This window comes from Porites lutea, chromosome 11, assembly GCF_958299795.1.
Source record: "Porites lutea chromosome 11, jaPorLute2.1, whole genome shotgun sequence".
In the NCBI taxonomy this organism is placed as follows: Eukaryota; Metazoa; Cnidaria; class Anthozoa; order Scleractinia; family Poritidae; genus Porites; species Porites lutea.
In genome coordinates, this window is record NC_133211.1 from 5,594,118 (window position 1) to 5,613,466 (window position 19,349).

General features: G+C 39.8%; 2 protein-coding genes and 1 pseudogene across 2 annotated transcripts; 2 read left to right on the forward strand and 1 right to left on the reverse strand.

The window, feature by feature from the left end:
* Positions 1 to 1,972: 1,972 nt before the first annotated feature.
* Positions 1,973 to 5,651, forward strand: LOC140952930 (uncharacterized). The gene is made up of 3 exons (XM_073402385.1): positions 1,973 to 2,703; positions 3,854 to 4,009; positions 4,951 to 5,651. Exons 1-3 carry the CDS (start codon positions 1,988 to 1,990, stop codon positions 5,414 to 5,416), a joined length of 1,338 nt encoding a protein of 445 aa, XP_073258486.1. The 5' UTR covers positions 1,973 to 1,987; the 3' UTR covers positions 5,417 to 5,651.
* Positions 5,652 to 6,090: 439 nt separating this feature from the next.
* LOC140952150 (bis(5'-nucleosyl)-tetraphosphatase PrpE [asymmetrical]-like) lies at positions 6,091 to 6,994 on the forward strand. The gene has a single exon (XM_073401577.1). It carries the CDS (start codon positions 6,097 to 6,099, stop codon positions 6,943 to 6,945), a length of 849 nt encoding a protein of 282 aa, XP_073257678.1. The 5' UTR covers positions 6,091 to 6,096; the 3' UTR covers positions 6,946 to 6,994.
* Positions 6,995 to 10,027: 3,033 nt separating this feature from the next.
* Positions 10,028 to 14,598, reverse strand: LOC140952486 (protein dispatched homolog 1-like; annotated as a pseudogene).
* Between the last annotated feature and the right edge of the window lie 4,751 nt (positions 14,599 to 19,349).

The window sequence follows — 19,349 nt, forward strand, 5'->3', positions numbered from 1 at the left end:
ATTACAAAGAATTCAGCAATTCAGTCAATATACTATGAAAAAATTACTATATCATCGATCTCAAGGGGCTACGTACGTTAACTCAAATTTTTTTTGAACAAATACTGATCAAAACCATTGGCGAGGTTAACGGTCACCCAGATTATGTAGCTTGTTTCTGATTATTGCTTTTTAAATTCCACTTAAATTAACTCGAAAAAAAGTTACCGAAAGGCCCAGAAAACGCTGCAAATCGCATTTCCGAGAGACTAAAGTTCAAAATTTCTCGGGGGGGGGGGGGGGGGGCATGCCCCCGAACCCCCCTAGCAACTCCCGCCTGCCTCGGTTGGCCGTTTGGTCTGGCTACGGCACTGGAGGTCTTATAGATTCTCTCCGGGGATATTATCTTAAGTACCACTCTGTAAAATCCAAGCAAATGTTAAGCAGGGAAGTAAGAGGTTCCAGCAGTAAAAGCAATAAACTACCCCACCTCACCAATGTGAGATGGATTCAATTTGTTAATAACTGAAGTTGTTTTGAACCTTATAAACAAGACAAAACATAACTACTTGCTGTGTACGCTCTCTATGCAATGTGGCATACAGTTCAGTTCTTAAAACGCAACTTGAGGTGTTCAGTAATTGTGCACAGTTCAAAAAACACCTGGACTCAGGACATTTTTAAAATTCTTATTGTTTTGTTGTCGAAAATGATATTAAATTTCGCGCAATCTTTTTTTTTTTTGCGCGTATTAAATTAGTAAGAATAAGATGATTGCAAAACACTACGCGTTTCTCTTTCCCTTTTTCGTCACCCCCGCCCGCTTTCCTTATCCCTCTTTTTAGCCTCCCTGTGACAAAAAGAGCCCCATTCCCCATCTGGACGGTGTGGAATGCAGGGTTACTCTTGAAGCCCCAAAATATGTCCTACAACAGGGTCTGGAAGGGGATCCTGATCCCGCAATATTGGTTTTTTTTTTTCACGACGTCGTTTCTTATCTCTATCCCTTATACCGTTTTCTTTCCCAATACCGCATCCCGTACCAAGATTTTGGCAAATCCCGCTTTCCGAAAAGGCAAAAGAGGTAAAATCCCGAATCCCGTCAAGACATTTTGCGTCTTCCCGAATCCCGCACTGTAGATCCCGAGCTCCCGAGAAAAGTGCGGCGTTTTAATCTAAATCTGTTCAAAGTAGACAGATTGCAAATTATAGTAGTTGCTAAAAAACATATCTACGTTTCCCAACTGTTCATCAGTAGGATGCCTAAAATACGTGCAATTCCACAATTGGTTTCGGCTCCATTAAATCCTATACCAATTGCAGAACATTTTAGGAGGAGCCACCCACCGTGTGAGCCCTGGTGTGAGCACAGTCGCGGACAACACGTGTCTTATCTTGCACGTGGGTCCCATGGCCACTCAAGTAAATCATTGCGTTGTTCCATATGCGCAAAAACGCCAAATACCAATGACCAATTACCAAAGCAACCGTTTTTGATTAAGCTGTATATACCTCCTATTAGTTCATTCGGGTACGTTGTTAACCTCAGTCTTAACAATCTTCTTAAAAGAGTGCACTTCCGACCTGCAATGGAGTTCTTATCGATAAAAACGTGCAATGGAGTAAATTTTATTGTGTTGGTTTTAATGCTTTCACAATCCGAATTCCCAAATGAGCGTCCCTAGATTCATCTATCGAATCATCCATTGTTCCTGGTAATTTTGCTTTGTTTTCAACTAAGTTCCTACTTTCCTGTTGGGAATACAAAAGATAGTGAATCTTATCACAAAACTAAGTTTTTTGGTGAAACACAAACTAATTGCCAAGTCTTTTGAAATTGAAACAATAAATTAGGCGTACACTGCAAAAAAAGAGGCGTCGTACGTGTAATATGGATTAACATATTTGATGATGATGATATACTTTATTTAGCTTTAGCTATATTTTTACCCTCGTCGTTTTGCCATCTCCGTCCGCAAATAGCAAGAGCTCATCTAACAGCTACAGCATGTACCGTAAGGGAACTTACTTAACTTACAACAACAACGTCATACAGGACGGACCCTGTAAGAAAATTTTGTGTTTATACACAGATAAAAGGTATGACTACATTGTTCGATTAAGTTCGGCATACTTGTGCGACCAGAATAATGTAATCTCGCTTCGACATGAACTACTTCAGCACTATGGTACCGGACGATTCGATTTGTTAAAAAGTGCCGAGATGTGTTCCAGGTACGTAAAAGAAGTTGGCATCGATTCTGTTCTGGCGCTTGAGGATGTCGCTGCTCCCATTTTATCTTCCCTTGTGGAAAAGTATGGCTCATTCGCTTTCCGCGGCCCCTCATTTGAATCAGTGTTCCTGACTATCAACAAGTACTACACCCGAAAGCTTCTGGATCCCAACCCTGTGCCTTACTGCCATATCGATTTGAACAGTCATCTAGAAAGTGCCACCTTAGAAAACATGCTAAACGAGGTGGGTCTCCCTGCGATTCTAAAGCCGGCTTGTGGAACTGGGTCAGTATTGATACAGAAAATTAACAGTTTTGATGATTTGGTCCACGCAATCGAGAGTAGCAAGAAACACTACAGTTCCATAATAGGCAGCCATGCTGCTTTGTCCTCCAAATTCCTTGACTTGAGCAGATATCCCTTGGCTTTGACCGATGGATTGATGATCCTGGAGAAATATGTAGATGGAGAGATCATAGAGCTGGATGGGTAAGTATTTTAGACAAGGGAACTGTACAATGATGCTACAGTGTGTGGATGGAAACAGTTTTATCAGATGAAAAAAGTTAGGTTTAAGGCAGCGAGTCGTTTTAAAAAAATGTGGTTTCTCCCTAGGGGCCACTTCAAATTGTTCTCCTTTTCCTTAACCCAATTCTGACTCATCTAATGTGAGAACCTTTATTTAGGAAGCATCAGGCATTGTTATAAAATATAGAGAAGGAAAACTTGCAAAACAAAACGAAAACTATCAGAGGGACTGAACTGACGTAGAATGGCTCAAGTCTCGCGCCAATATCCCAGGAACACCAGCGCGCCTCTATACCGTGACGTAAGAATATTAATTTTTGACTAATTCCTTCCCATGTCTCTCTGTCGTCAGAAATTACATTTTGTTGAGAGTAACCTCTGAGGGCACTCCGTAAAAACGACCAACTTACAATTTTCCTAAGCGCTAAAGACTTTAGATTTCGGATTTAATAAGATCGGGTAAACACGCAACTCTTGTACAGCTGTGGATGATGAAGCCTACAACTTCCCACCTACTCCTCCCCTAACCCAGCATTTGATCTACATTTGGTTGACTCTTGTGAACATGGGAAAGTTACGTTTCACATTATATCTGATTGTTTTGCCTTATCACCAGAAACTATTTGTAGCGCATAAGTCGTGCTAAGTTCTTTTTTAAGCCCTGCTAGTCCCGTGAATAAGATTTCTTTGATTTTGTTGATTTATCCGTTAGTTCTTAGTGGAATCCGTATTTATTTTGGTAATGGAATGATCGGAAAGTCAGCTATGTACGCACGCCATTTAGCTTTGCTTTTGCTTGTATTTATTGCAGTTTACGATATGATCTTGGATTATTCGTTGAATGATTCAAGTGATTGTCCGTAAAATATATCCCCGTTTGCATGTCTTCCGGAAATGGACGTTTTGCACTGTTGGGCTTTGATTTTGAATCTTGGTCAATTATACAAATTTGGTCGCGTCAATGGACATTAAAAGAAAAAAATGCCTACTTCAAGTTGACGTGCGTCGCTTAAAAAACTAACTTTGCACTTAGGTCAAAATGCTGTGTTAGGGAAGAGGGATATATTTAGGTGTGCAATTTCCCAACATACAGATCCCTTTTTCTTTATAGATATGTGTTTAATGGAAAGGCATACCGCTGGGCACTATATGATTTGACAACATGGCCCACACATCCAAATGTCAATCAAATGCTGTTTCTTCCTTCCACGAAACCCACTCATATTCAAGAGAGAATCTGGGACATGTTTGAGACCGTAGCAAACAGGTACTAAGCTTCTTATTAACGTTACGGATTCCGAGCAGCGTGCTGGTTTACAATCAACAACGGTTTCCGGTCGTTTCGATACAAAGTCGCTACAAACGAGTTGTATTGAAACGACCGGTTTTCTCAACAACGTATCCAGCCTGTCTAGCTGGCAATTTTGTGTTGTGTGTTTTTCCATTTGTGGTTCGTAAAATAGGACGGATACAGCCGCGCGAAGGCTGAACCGACGTAAATGAGACAATCTCTCACCCCTTGCCCCCTCTTCGCTACCCCCGTTGCCTCGCGCGTTTTGGTTTGACACAGTCGTCTTGGGTAACTCTATTACTTAACCACTTTGATAAGCAAAAAACACACCAAAAACGACAAGCGTCAGACCTCTTTAACTTGCATTCAAAAGGGATAGACAGCAAATTGTTGTTGCTCGAAATGTTAGTATGTGCCACATTCTGATAACTGTCAGTAGCCCAAAATGTGTGCAATTGCACAATTGATGTTCTTAAGAGAATTTCCCATACGTACGAGAATAATACCAAGTAGCCAGCCGAACAGGGGTTTGTTATATAATACATTTTTGTTTCCGCATTTTTCAGACGAGCAAAGGTATTAAAGCCTGAGGCAGGCGTGGAGCGTGAGACGCGCGCCTTTTCTCGTCGACCGTGTCTTGCACTCTGTTAAGCAGGCGCTTTCATTTGTTTGCCTGAAAAAAAGCAAAAAGTAGCGGCTGTTTTGCTGCGTAAGATACGAGGTGTGTGTGTGGGGGGGGGGGGGGGGGGGGAGGAAGGGGGTGTCGCGAGGAGTCACGTGCGCGAGCAGCACCCAAAAGAAGAGGGGAGAGCGAGTGACGCAGAATTACTTTGCCTCGATCGCTTGGAGAGCAAGGGGCTGTTTCTTTGTTGTTAATCGCAAATTCAAAGCGCATTAATCTTACTGTTTAATCGTAGAGCTGCTGATTATGGATATGATAACCACTTCATGAACATGCAGTTGTTCTTGTGCAAGAACGGAGATGTCAGGCTACTTGAGATTAACGGCAGAATGACTACAGTTTGTTCTCCCCTCTGCCAAAAGAGCCTCACTTCCGGTGACACAATTGAAGCGCAACTGCGCCTGGCACAAGGGGAAAAACCTCCTCCAGCAAAACTCACAGGCGTGCATTCAGCATATGTTTCTATCAGAAGCACTATTTCAGGCAAAGCAAATGAAATTATCGATTTTCAAGTTGCCGAGAGCATGGAAAATGTCAACCTTCACACTGGCCCCGATGAGTACATACAGCCCGTTGGCGACGGTGGAAAGAGTGTTGGAGGGGCTTATCTGTTTGCAGACAGCCGGGAAGAGATCTGGCAAAAACATCGTGATCTGTACAAACGGTTGTTTAAGAAACATCCTATTGGATGTAGCAATTAATTTTTGAATATGCTCTTTGCAATACAGAAAACTGAGCATCTCGATCAGGAACAATCCACCAACAATCGTTAAAAAAATTTCTTAACATTGTAAGAACCTTTTCTCAGGGGTTAATCATGCAATCTTTTATTATATTTTTTTTTCTGGATTTTGTAAGTAAAATTTCAGGGTGTGCTCAAAATAATTGTTTCAATTTCTCTTTTCATCTAGTTAATTAGATATTAATTAACTGAAATGTATATAATGGTGAAATGACTGAAATGTATATAATTTTGAGTATGTAATACTTTTCCTTTTTCTTTCCTTTTGTTATTATTGTTGTTTAAAATTTGGTAATTATTTCCTTGTCATTAGTGCAATAAATGTCTTAAATAATAATAATAATGAAAATCCTCTCTGTTTGTGGGTGTAGCTGCGTGATTTTCGCGGTACAGTTAAAAATTAGAAACAATTGCAAGATTCAAAAATTGAATAGGCCAATAAAGATAAAACTTTTTAAATGACATATGTTGATGCGAGTCTTAAACAACACAGATAAATACTTAAAGGCGAAACAACCGGTCAAACAGTACAATTTGTGATCGGAACCTCGCCGTTAGTCGCAGTGAATTCTGGGACGAATCTCTGTGGGAGGATACTAACAGGTTCTTACACAGAGTAGTCATTGAAATTTATGAAAGATGGCGGTCGTCACTTTAGGACTTAAATTTCTCGTAGACTTTTTGGACAAATTTGGTCTCATTTACAAGAGGGAAGTCGGATCTTTCTTAAGCTATAAGCTCGATAAACATCAAATAATCCTTCCTCCGCCAACACCTCATGTTACGATAGATCCATCGCACATTGAAGGGAAAAGGGTACTTTTCATAGGAGATGTACATGGCTGTTTTGACGAGCTCAAAGAGCTGTATGACAAATGCACAGTGCCTGACCAGGAGACTGTTTTGGTTTTCGTGGGAGATCTTGTATTCAAGGGACCAAAAACAATAGAAGTCATCCGTTTTGCGCGAGAGACTGGCGCGTTTGCTGTGCGAGGAAATCATGAGCAATCAATTTTGGCAGAAATTCTCCATAAGCGGATGAATGAACCAGTGAGAGAAAAACGCAAGTTTGTTTTGGATCTGTCTCAGGAAGACGAGGAGTTTCTAGAGAATCTTCCTTATTCTATCAGCATTCCTTCATTGAATGTAATTGTCGTGCATGGAGGCTTGCTTCCTGGGGTGCCATTGGAGAATCAAGACCCCCTTGGTATTATGTTTATAAGGAATTACCAACCGGAAAAATTCAAAGGCACGTCAAAAATAGAGGATGGATATCCCTGGGCATCCATATGGAGTGGACCTCAGCATGTTGTATTTGGACATGATGCACGGCGAGGACTGCAGTTATATAAATTTGCTTCAGGCATTGATTCTGGATGTGTGTATGGAAATCATTTGACTGGTATCCTGGTCAAGGATGGGGTTTGGGACAACAGGGAATTAATCCAGGTCAAGGCAAAGCAAAAGTATACTCCAAAAGACTGCTGACTATCAAGATTTTGGTAGAGTTATTTGTAAGATTCTCTGATTCTTGATACAGGACGTAACAAATCGATGGAAATCGATCATCGAAAACGTAATCAATCTTAATCGATAGTGCTCAATAATGCTTGATATTTGTCTAGTAATAATCGATAAAAATCGATAATCACAAATTTGGCTAGAGTCTCTTTTCTATTCAAAGCTGAACTAACGAGCGGTACGTCTTATTGAGTGGTAGAATGGTGTTATATTTTCCCATATGTATCCACTAGCATTAACAAAACTTCAAAGGCACTTTGTTATGGAGATGTTTATTGAGTTTAATATCAGTTACGAGTTGCTGTTTATCAGTTCAAGTGAGTGATGATGGACTAAATACAAAAAAAATGAATCAACCAACTCAGCTACCCCCATTTTTATCTTTTCGATATTTTTCAATCAAAATTGATAAAATCGATCATTTAATTACTGAAATCAATAAAATCAATAATCACAAAAACTCGACCAATCGATTTCCATCGATTTTCAATATTAATCAATAAATTATTGTCGATTTCGATCGCTTACTATCAATTTTAATTGAGTATCGAAAATATCGATTTGTTATGTCCTGCTAAATATCACATGTGAAAAACATTAAATTTACTTACTCTCATACAGCACCAAAACAGTACTATCTTATACAATTAACTGTCTGTAGGGTGGACTTCATTTGAATCAGCACCAATTGTAAGGTTTTTGCCTTACAGAAAGTCATAGAAAATGACTAAAGAATGTCAGGGAGCAACTTTAAGTGTCCAATTTTTGAGGTGTCTCTCTTATACGGTAGTCTATTAAGAGAAACGAAATGGTTAAAAATGTCTTAGTTTCAAGGCTATATGATGTGTGGAAATCTTTTAAATTTCAAAACATTTTGGGGGTCCTTGATGCTAATATGATATTTTACAAGCTCCCTTTTTAACATTCCTTGATGTGTTGGGAAGGAGGGAGAAAATAAAAGCAGAACTTTATCGTGATATAGTGGTATTTATATATCTATTTATTTTATTTAGGAAGTATGGCACAGTAGAAATGAGAATCCATTTTCTAATGGGATAATGACAGTACTGAAAATCTTTGACTTATCGTCCTCCCTCAAATCAATTCTCCTTTAACCCCCTCAAATAAATGCCCCCCTTGTAGACCAAAATTAAAGTAAGCAGTCCATCCCACTCAGTTTTTCTGTGAACAGTAAAATAGAGAGAAAATGGCATGAATTTAATTCGTGGCCAGGCGACAACATGTCCCACTTTTAAAATTATTATAGTTTATTCATTCATGCTGGTTACTGATCACAAATTATGATGTAAAAATGTTATCTCTATCATAAAACCAATGGCCTTCATTATCTTTCCATGATTTGGACCCCCCACCTAACTAAGTGCAAAAGAAATTAGAGAAGACAGAGAAAACCTCTTACAGTCAAACGGGAAAACCGTGAACACCAGAAATATTTCTGGAATTTTAATGTCTTGTAAGAGAAAAGTCAATCAGGCATGAGGCCTGCCCCTCCCCCCTTAATATGTGCCCCTCTTCCCTCAACTTTGATATTTAGAGAAAAAGGAGGTTCAGCATAACATTTGTGGCATTTATCACTTAACATTCTTTTATTTGTTGAAAATGTTGGTTAATATGATTATTTTGAATAAAGCAAATAATAATTTACTATTCATGCAATCAACATATAAATTACCTTGTGACACATTTTGAATGTCTGTGGTAAAGGAACTATTTTACAAAATTGATTATGCCTTTATTGACATTTTGCTTTTTTGATAAGAAAAACTTAATGGTAATATTATAAATGACTATGTGGTTTTATATGGGGTATTGAAGAAGCAAGCCTCTTCAATTTAGTCCTGAATTATTATGCAAAGTTCAAAATAAGTGCAGTATTTATGTAGTAGGCATTTTGCTTTTGCCACTAAATTGCCCCTGCTAAAAAGGAAAACTGAATAATCTCCAGCTCTAATACTACCAAACCTTAATTCCATTGATTTTTCACATGGCAAGTAAAAATGTAGACCATAAGTAGAGGTTTAGACATAAGCGTGAATAAATCTCTGAACTTTTTTTTTAAAGTATCAAAAAAGAGATAATGGGTATGAGTTACTAAGCAATTTCATATTTTTCAGCATATCAAAGCTTAATTTTTATTTGAGCTGCTATTATGTACTACATGTTTGTGTAAAATAATGTAAATTGTAATAATTATATACTCATTGCAAGACAAAATAAATAAGTGTACAAGGAGAATAAGTATTATCTTGATTTTGCACAGGAAGTCTAGACACACTACGTGAGCACTTGGTAATACATCTAATGATATGAACCACATAACAATCTGTAGGGTTAAAATGGGAGTCTTGCAGCCTATACCTTATTCTGGAGAAAAGGAACAGAATAAACATGCTTATGCAATATTATTATTTGTGTTCTTGTGTCTTTGTGAACCCAGTGAATTTTTGTTCTGTCATGAAGTATTATTAAATGTATTACCAAGCACTCACCTGGTGAGTTTGGGATGCCTGTGGATTTTGTGAGCTAGATGAGGGTCTGGAGTCTACCTTGTTTACAAAGTTATTAAGGCACCAGGGGGCGGATCTAGTATTTTGATTGGAAGACGTTCACTTTCAAGTTTAAAGTTGTAATTCAGGTTAATTAAAGAAATAGGGGAGGAGAGAGGGGTGGGGGCCCGGAAGAAGAGGAGGCGGGAGAAGTATGGGAGACAGGAGAGGAAAGGGCGGAAGGTGGGAGTTCTAAAAAGGTGGTAACTTGGTGAAAGAAGGGGAAGATAAAATAACAATGCTAAATATTTTACAATCAAGAAAAGGCTAAAGGGAAGAAGCCTAAAAAGGGGATGGGAGCCCCGAATACACGGTACGGGAGGTAGGAGGTTTAGACTCCCTTCAAAGAACAGTTTTCTGGGGTAAGAGGAGGAATAAATAAGGGATGGTGGGGAACCCAAGCCTGAAGAGCCCTCTCTCCCTAGATCCGCTCCTGGTCACCTGGGCAATTGAAACAACCTTCAAGGGGTATTTTTTAATTTTCAGAGAGCGGTGTTTATTTCATCTGCACTATCAGCACCTTTATTGACTATGCCTAAGTCCCTTATCAGCCTTATCTCATTATGCTTCTCATCGGATTGTTCAATCTTTGATTCATCGATGTGTGCAGGGTTAACAAGTTTTGGCTCGTCCGTGTGGTCAGAATTAACCGTGTCTGGTTCATCGATGTGAGCAGGTTTAAAAATTTCTGGTTCATCCGAATGGTCAAAAGTAACCGTGTCTTGCTTATTCATGCAGTCACTTTTAACGTTGCCTAGCTCATTCTCGTTGATAGGGTTTGAAGAGTCTTTCGGCTTCACCTTTCCCAGCTCATTTGTCTCTTGAAATTCTTCACTGTCTTTTGGTTTAACTCGGCGTAGACAACGCCCACAATGCGCGAAGAGACGAGCAATGCTGAGCTGTCCAAAATCATTCTTTGGACCAATCACAGTACAGATGGCTAAGAAACTGAAGGTTGAATAAAGCCAGCTGAACACCATGACAAACATCAGGAACTGACCAAGCTGCAAGTACACTAAAACTGTTGTAGGCATCAGCATCAGTCCTGAAAAATACGATTAAGTGGTTTTTAGTGGAATTACAAGAAAATTCCTTGCCTTGTTACCCTGGCCTTGCATTGTCACGTTTGGTACTACCTAAAAATATCTCATGTTAAGTTACCAACCAAACAAAAGAAATAAATGGACGCACTTGGCGATAGCCGACATGCATCGTTTGATTGTTAAAAAAGGTAAAGGTGTAATTTTATTTGTTCACCAACTTAGAAACTTTAAAGAACAACCTCTTCCGCGGAGCTATTCCATTAAAACATGGGAGGAGCCGGGAAAGGGGTCTTGACGGTTTCCGCATCCCCCATTTTCAAAGCGAAAAGCCTTGGGGCCGAGGTTGTCTAAAGAACACGTTTACACGTGTTCGTGCGTCTGCGTTCCAGATCGCACTGTAATCAGGGGGAAGCGTTGGTTTTGGCATACCCTGCGGGTTAAGAACCTGGGTCGATCCTGGCCACCAATACCCCGACATTGCTCTCTTTGTAAACCTTGTCTCGGCAATTACTTTTATCTCCATTTTGCACTAGGAAATAACGTCTCAGTCCCAATAAACTAAAAGAGTCACATTGAGAATATTTGAAGAATGAATAGAGAAAATCATGAACTAAGGATTAAAACACTCACCTGTCAGAAACGTTGTAAATGCTGCCATTGTGATCGCTGATCCAATGTGAACCAGGGAATAACGTACCCTGCTTTCTCTTTGTTTTTTGTCTGGTGCCAGTCTGTAAGCCACACCATAATGCATGGTAAAGTCAATTGACAGTCCGACAGCTACTGACATGATAATTGACTCTAATATGTTAAGTTGCCAGCCAGCTAATAGAAGAGATCCAATGGTGGTCGCAATAATTCCAATAATTGTGACGATGGCATAGATGCTGATAAAGATGTTGAGTGTTGTGAGCAACATGATGCTGAATGATGCGGCCACCGAAATACCCAGGGATGAATAGGTGCCACGCGAGAGGCCAATTTGAAGACCATAAAATCGGAATCCCCAACTACTCGCCCAGCCGTTTTTCAGACCAGGAGGGGCATTAGACAACTGACCTTCAAACCAAGATGTCACTTCTTCGTAGACTTTGTCTATGACCGAAAAGACTGTTGAAAAAGGTTGGTTGGTGGAAATGACCAGTCTGAAACCCTTAATTGCTTTGCTCTTAGAATCAAACAGTAAGCCTGATTCATAACCTCGCGATGCAAATTCAAGAAGACATCTCTCGGTGACATCAGCTGGAAATGGAAAGCTGTGGTTTCCGCAACATGGTTTTGGACCAGCCTTACATAAGGCAATTAAACCCTCAATTGGGCTGTCCACAGTGCCAGCAGCAAATGCACCAAAAAATGATTGCTTTTCAGCAGACTTACAGACCGAAAGAATGAACTTTTGTCCTTCTTCGGAAAAGAGGTCGGTACCGAATGATTCATCAAATTCCAACGTTCCTTTTTCATCTGGGTTAAAGAAGTTGCCGTTATCTACAGGTTTAATTCCCCATATCAGCTCTACAACCGTGCTTCCGCTCTGCTCGAACCTAAAGAAACTCTTATAGTTTAAATTGTAGTTTTCTAGCGTATGAGAAGAGGCAAATGTTTGGAACTCATCACTTTCTGGCAACCGAAGTCCGGGTATGTAAAAGGTAACGCATAAAAAGCCAGCGGTTAGACCGATGAGTAAGGCTATCCAAATCCAATAATAGCTGATGACGACGAATGGTAACCAACGACCAAAAAACTTGGAACTGAATGTTTGGACCGCACTTTTGGCTTAAACTGCGAGGGAGCAAGGGAAATCAATCACTTGCAGAATGCATGTGTTTGGGTGTTTTTTAATATCATCATCTGTCTTGTGGTTGCTCACCGCGTTTCTTTGCTCAATCATGTCTTGGGCTACTGGCATTGCAATGGCCACTTCCTCAACAGCCACCTCTGTTGATGGTTGAGATTCTGAGCTATGACCATCGTTGTACTTCATGATCCACTTCTCATGTAGGGCGACACAAGCCGGAAAATATGTGATCATCAGAAGGTAGTTTGTCAAGATGGATGTGCCAGCAAATATACCAAAACACTTAATGGCGGTGATTGTGGAAGATATCCCGGCGAAAAATGCTGATGAAGTAGTCAAACTTGTAACCAGCATAGAGAGAGCAGAATGGCGCAACGTTTTTAGTGTCAACTGCATTATGTTCGCGTCAGGGTTTGCAGCTCTGGACTGTCTCCATATGTCGTAGTACACAAAAGCATCGTCTGCTCCAATTCCCACCAAGAATACCAGAGTTAGAATATTAAGGAAAGGGAAAAAATCCATACGAAATACAAAGTTGTAGAGAAAAAAAGAAAGACCACCTGCGTAAATTACACACGAAAGGCCACATAATGTAAGTATGAATGATCCAAGGAATGTCCACATCACGCCAAAGACAATGATCAACTGAGCCAGAGCTGGGAAGATGATCTGCACTAAAAGCTATTCACTGAATTTCTTGTACTTGTATCCCGAAAACCTGAAGGTCACCAATTCTACTCCTTGACTTACATGTGTGTCATCCTTTAGTCTATCGTACATCCCATCATAAAAGGCTTTCAGTTCATAAGCCACAGGAAGAATGGAGAGAGTGTATTTCAGAAAATCATTGACTGGTGTATTCATGAACTCGTTGTCTACAAGATACTGGAAAATATTGTACACTGCAGAGTGTTTGATGTATTGGGCAGGCACAGTTGGGCAGTTGGAGCTCACAGTTTCATTTCTAGAGAAATCTGGGTACTTACAGTCAGCCTTCAGAGTCTGCTTCAGAAAATAAGTCGAACAGTTCCTCATCAAGATTTTCACCTTCGAGACATCATCATCTGTTATCATCTGACACGAGGTACGGTTGTTTAGTAACGCGACGTAATTTCCAAGGTTCCAGCTGGAATAACACTGTGTTGTAGACCCATCGTTAAATTTATAACAGTATGTCGTAAATGATGGGCTTGAACGCACAATTTTATTGTCCATCGTACAGATGGTTCTTAGTTTCGGTGCATCAAACAAGTTCTCTTTTGGATCTAAAGCTTTAAAGACAAACACCATAGACTCAGAAACGACATCATAGAAAGGCGGTTGTAGTGAGCCCTGTAGTTGCTGCACTGAGCGTCGTTTGCGCTTTGCTGGTGCTTGACCTGTTTCACTTCCACCTTGTGTAGACAATGACGTCCGCAAGGGCGATAAGATGTTTAGAGCTTTAACAAAATTCTCATAAGTTGAAATCTCGTTACTCAGTTCTGTACCTCTGGGTTCAAATCCCTAGAAGAACATAAAGCCACATTATTAAAAACACATTGCGTACTAAGAAAAGTTTAAAAGATGCCTTATTTCGATCAAGTGCCAGGCTGGGTAATTTGCTTATAGCTACGCCGACGGACAGGCGCAAAGAGAAAGAGAAAGGGAGGAGAAGGTCCCTTCCTGCACGCGTGCAACAAAGAAAATCGGAGACAAAACTTACACTGGCAATACCTCAAAGTTTGGTAGTGTGTGCTTCCTTGCTGTTTTAACTTGAAATAGGAACTGTCATTCTCCTTCCCACAACCACTCAGCCTTATTTGTAACGAAGACCTCGTGACTTCAAAAACGTTTTTGTTTAAGGTCCCTTATATCTTTTTCTCACCCCAGTTTAATGCCGGTAACCTAATAATGGCTTAATTACTAGTAATAACAAAAGGTAAGGGAACGTCGTCGAGATCGATCGAAGGACAAAACGCTCTTGCACCAAAGGCACACGCTCTGCTTTGCGAATGTTCACCTGATAGAATGTCGTAACGCGCTCCTGGTCAGATTGCGTTCTATGCATTCCATTCATTCTGACGAATGCTACCTATACACATGACGCGCATGCGTAATAGCAATTTGGAGATTAAGATTGGAGGCCCCTCTGGTCTAATGCAAATTTACTTACTTTAGTGGGATCTTGAAAGTCATGTAATGGAGGTGCTCCCAATGCCGGTAGAACAGACACCATTGTAAGGACTATACAAGTCACTGGAATTAATGTTGCCAGGCACAGAGCGATAAAATCATGTCTGGTAAACCTAATTGGAAAATAAAATTCTTTAATATTGGAATAATAGATCATAATACGCCGAGCTGCTGGGAGAACTGATTTTGTGCGTTAGGGGTTCCCCGCCTTGCCTCGCCAAGAAAAGATCTTGTTTTGGCCATGAACAAATACTTTACTGACAAAGTTTGTTCGGCCACATGGCTGAATATTGACCTCGTTTTGTTTCTGCGTTTTGAAAACACTGAAAAAGAGAAGTTGGCCAACATGGATCTATCTTGCCCTCACGCTCAGTTAATAATGTATTGGAAGAGAGAATGTTACATGACAACCTTCACAAGGGTCTACTTAAGTCTACGACTTGAAATTGCAGTGCGGTATAATATCCTCACTCTTTTAAACATCTTTCCGTTGTTGTTTATTATGTAGTTCTTATATTTAAGGGCCATAAGGCCCGGAACAAACGTCAAATTTCACAGGTGACGAACCTAACCTAACGGCCCATGAGCAAAATATATTGTTCTCCGATCGTTTATTAGCATTGGGTGGGATCTTAAGTTTGCCAGAAGTTTGACGTTTGACCTTGGACAAAGGGCGTTTTCCATTTGTCAGAACTGGCCGGGCGGGCCACTGCCCGACCAGACGATTTGAAAATGAAATAGGCTTTTGCCAAGAGTTTTCGCTGAAAAACCATCTCCTTCGTGCATAATATTTAGGATTTGACTGATCTGACTGAAGAGTTTTGATTGAAAGGGAAATTATCGTGCCAACGGGAATGGTCTGGCCGGTCAGTTCTGACAAATGGAAAGCGCTCTTTAATAGAGAGCGCAATACATTATTTGCCTTAACACTGGTGCATATATATCAGTCGCTAGAGTTAATCTTACACCTTACTGCACACTCAAAAAGGGCCAAAAAAGAAATATTAAATAGTCATGCAAATAACGTTTCGATTTTTGATAATCCTGAAAACACTTTCGCAGATAAGTATATTACTTTAGTTCTGACATAAGTTGAGTTGAGATAATTAAGTTGAAAGAATGTAAGATGTCTTCGTCTTCATTCTTTCTGAATGTAGTGAGTGTACCTAATTTATTCCAATTTAGCCTTTTCCAGTTGCCTTTTTCAATTTTTTCTATGACGACGTTATTGCAATAAAGTGTCTATCGACCCTTCGATCGATTTATAAGCATCGTATCTTCCCCACTTTCCGATTAAATAGTAATTTATGCAAAAACATGATGAGTTTTTGTTTAGCTGGATGTTAGCACAGTAGGTGCTCCCTCAATAAATTATAACTATCATGTGTGTATCGCGAAGCACTCAACCCTTTCTGAATAATTTTGACAGATCAACCGAGGCCTGAAGCAGGGCCGCGCTCCTCTCACTGTACTCCGCTTCCAGTTAGAAAGCGTTCTACTACTTCCATGTCATTCCATCGTTAAAGGAGACTCTGGTCAATAAACTCTTGGAAAGTTGCAAAACACTTTTTAAACAGTATTTCTGGTCAAGTACTATGTAATGACACCTCTCAGGGAAAACCAACCTGAGGGGAACCAACCACGCGCAAAGCGCAAAGTACAGTCAAACCCCGCCTTACGGACAACCGCTTAATGCGGACACCTCATTATTAAGGCCATTTTTCTTTGTCCCTGGGGAAAGAAAGCCCTTAGACTTTCTCTTAATTCGACCCGCTTAATACGGATACGGACACTTTCTCTGGCCCCCTCAGTGTCCGTATTAACGGGGTTTGACTAAACTCTGCAGAACAGGCGCAATTTTTTCGCGTTTTTGTGCGAACGAACCACGAAGCGGGCGCGCAGTGCGAGAAACGCGCCTCTGTCCCTTTCGTCTTCGCTCGCCTTAAAAACGAAAAAAAACAAGGCGTGTTCTGCAGGCTATGCACAAAGAAACAGAACGTAGAGCTCCTACATAATATTCCAAAAACTTTTTTTTTTTTTTCCTTATTCTTATGTCAGCATCACTGACTGAGAAACTGCCAATTTCTAACAAAAGGTAAAAGAATTTTCTTGTATTCTTTAAGAATAAAAAGACCCAAGTACTACATCAATTGGTCGACTACTGTATGTAATGTGACTCATGGTCTGCCTTTTGTATGATTGCGTGCTTTCTCTCTTTTGACCTGGTGCATTGTTCTTCAATCATTCTATTGTACTTCAACCCCTTATATTGCTCAACCTTTACACTTTCATTGTTTTTACAGTATTTGTATTCTGCGGTTGTTACTTATAATTACACTGTCACTTCAAATGATGATGAAAGAGGAAGTCTTTGGCTTGAGCCGACTAACATAAAATTTATATTACACGTTTTGTCAACTTCCCATGTTCAGAAACATTAGTCATTCGTTCTCCTTACAAGACTCATTTGCCGGCAACGCTTTTGAAAGCTAAATACGCTTCATAAACTTTTCGGATCTTTAAACTGACTATTTTGAGGACAGAAGACTCAGAAACTCTTTGTTAGAGAACAATCTTACGCCCAAAATTTACCGATTGCTTTTTCCTTTAAACTTGAACTGAACCAAAACGACATTTTCCTTGGTCGAAAAAAAGGTTCTCATTTCCCGATGTTACAAATTATAGTTAAAGAAAACTGAACGTTCATTTTATTCCAATAACTACGAACTTTAAGCGGGTTTTGGGGTCGGTTTTGATCACAACAAAACCGCTATCTGAAAACGTGAATTACTGCTCCGCAAGGAAAGGCAGATCAATCGTTCAACAGTTCTCATGACCATAGTACCTTTGCATGCATTTATTTCTGAGAACTTACATTCTGCTCTTAACAGCACAGATTAGCGCCGAAGCCGTACCTGAATACTGATTTTTAAACACAAATAACCTGTTTTTTCTTTGTTGTTTTTCGTAATGTTAGCTCTGAAAGGCTACAGTTAGGGGAACCCAAAGAAAATATAGTTCAAAAACACTTAAACATAGCATTGTTTAACGTATTTTAGTATTTAAACGGTAGATATAGGCATATTTTTATCCCCTAAAAATTTTTCATCTCTTCGGATTTTCTAGCTTAAGTCTAGTGATCCGAAATTATGGGGATCAAAACTTACCTTTTGGAAAATTTCAGCTAGAAAAAAGGTTCCCGAAAATTCTAGGTGACCTTTTAAGGGTAAAAATCGGTTAAAAATAAGCAGTTATATTACTTTTTAATCCCCATTTACACGTGCTAAAAAATCAGCACGCGGGGGGAAGTACGGCACAAATTGTTGGCACCGTGCCTCGTTTACCCGTGCCGATACTACCTCCGGGAGGTAGTCTCGGCATCCCTAAAATTTTGAGCACTGGTGCACATTACATTTGGTACCGATACGTTTACTCGTCGAAAATTGGGAGTGCCGTGCCTTAAAGTCGTCAGCACGGTGCCAAAAGTTTGGCGTGCCGTGCCGATTTTTTTTTAGCGCGTGCATGTAAATGGCGTTTTAGATGTTCGAAAATCCTAGGAGAGGCAGGAAAGCAAGAAATGTTACAACAAATGTTTCGAAAATTCTAGACCTCAATTCGTCTTCCGAACAGATATTTTCTGAAAATTGACGTTGAATGCCCCTGTACAGTTGCATCGTGTAGCATGCAGTAATTTTGTGCTTCAATCCACAATGTTATGGCCAAAACAGTTCTTGCCTGATTGCTACTGTTTTTTTGAAATTTCTAGCGTAGATATATGACCATAATCCTACCTCAAATTTGGCGTGCAACTTGTCCTCACATGATTTGCCATGCTCGTTATTTTGTTGCTACTTGGGCAGCTGCTTGGGGTTTTCAGTCTGTTGACAACAACATTGGTGCGTTGGATCATGAGGCAAAATTTAAAGCAGCACCTGATGAAGACGTCATATATTCGTCCTTTCGTCATAGATTGCATAGTACGTTGTTAACCTCAGTCTTAACAATCTTATAAAGAAGTCTTTCTTAAAAGTTTACACTTCCGACCTGCAGTGAAGTTCTTATCGATAAAAACGTGCAATGGAGTAAATTTTATTGCGTTAGTTTTAATGCTTTCACAATCCGAATTCCCAAATGAGCGTCCCTGGTAATTTTGTTTTGTTTTCAACTAAGTTCTTACTTTCCTGTTGGGAATACAAATTTTAACTTTTCAGCATCCTCGAATGGTGGAGCTATAGCTCGTTTTGTACTTTTTTTCAAAGCGCCTTCTATTTTGTCTAACTAAAGATAGTATATCTTATCACAACATTGAGTTTTTTGGTGAAACACAAGCTAGTTGCCAAGTCTTTTGATATTGAAACAATAAATTAGGCGTACACTGCAAAAAAAGAGGCGTCGTGTGTGTAATATGGATTAACATATTTGATGATGATGATATACTATATTTAGCTTTAGCTATATTTTTACACTCATCGTTTTGCCATCTCCGTCCGCAAATAGCAAGAGCTCATCTAACAGCTACAGCATGTACCGTAAGGGAACTTACTTAGCCTACAACAACAACATCAAACAGGACAGACCCTGTAAGAAAATTTTGTGTTTATACATAGATAAAAGTATGACTACATTGTTCGATTAAGCTCCGCCTACTTGTGTGACCAGAATAATGTAATCTCGCTTGGACATGAACTACTTTCAGTACTATGGTACCGGACGATTCGATTTGTTAAAAAGTGCTGAGATGTGTTCCAGGTACGTAAAAGCAGTTGGCATCGATTCTGTTCTGGCGCTTGAAGA

Coding starts and splice junctions, on each gene's coding strand:
- LOC140952930 (XM_073402385.1), top strand. CDS start 1,988: ATGTACCGTAAGGGAACTTACTTAACTTACAACAACAACGTCATACAG. Junction 2,704..3,853: donor GAGATCATAGAGCTGGATGG/GTAAGTATTTTA, acceptor TTTTCTTTATAG/ATATGTGTTTAATGGAAAGG. Junction 4,010..4,950: donor TTTGAGACCGTAGCAAACAG/GTACTAAGCTTC, acceptor GTTTAATCGTAG/AGCTGCTGATTATGGATATG.
- LOC140952150 (XM_073401577.1), top strand. CDS start 6,097: ATGGCGGTCGTCACTTTAGGACTTAAATTTCTCGTAGACTTTTTGGAC.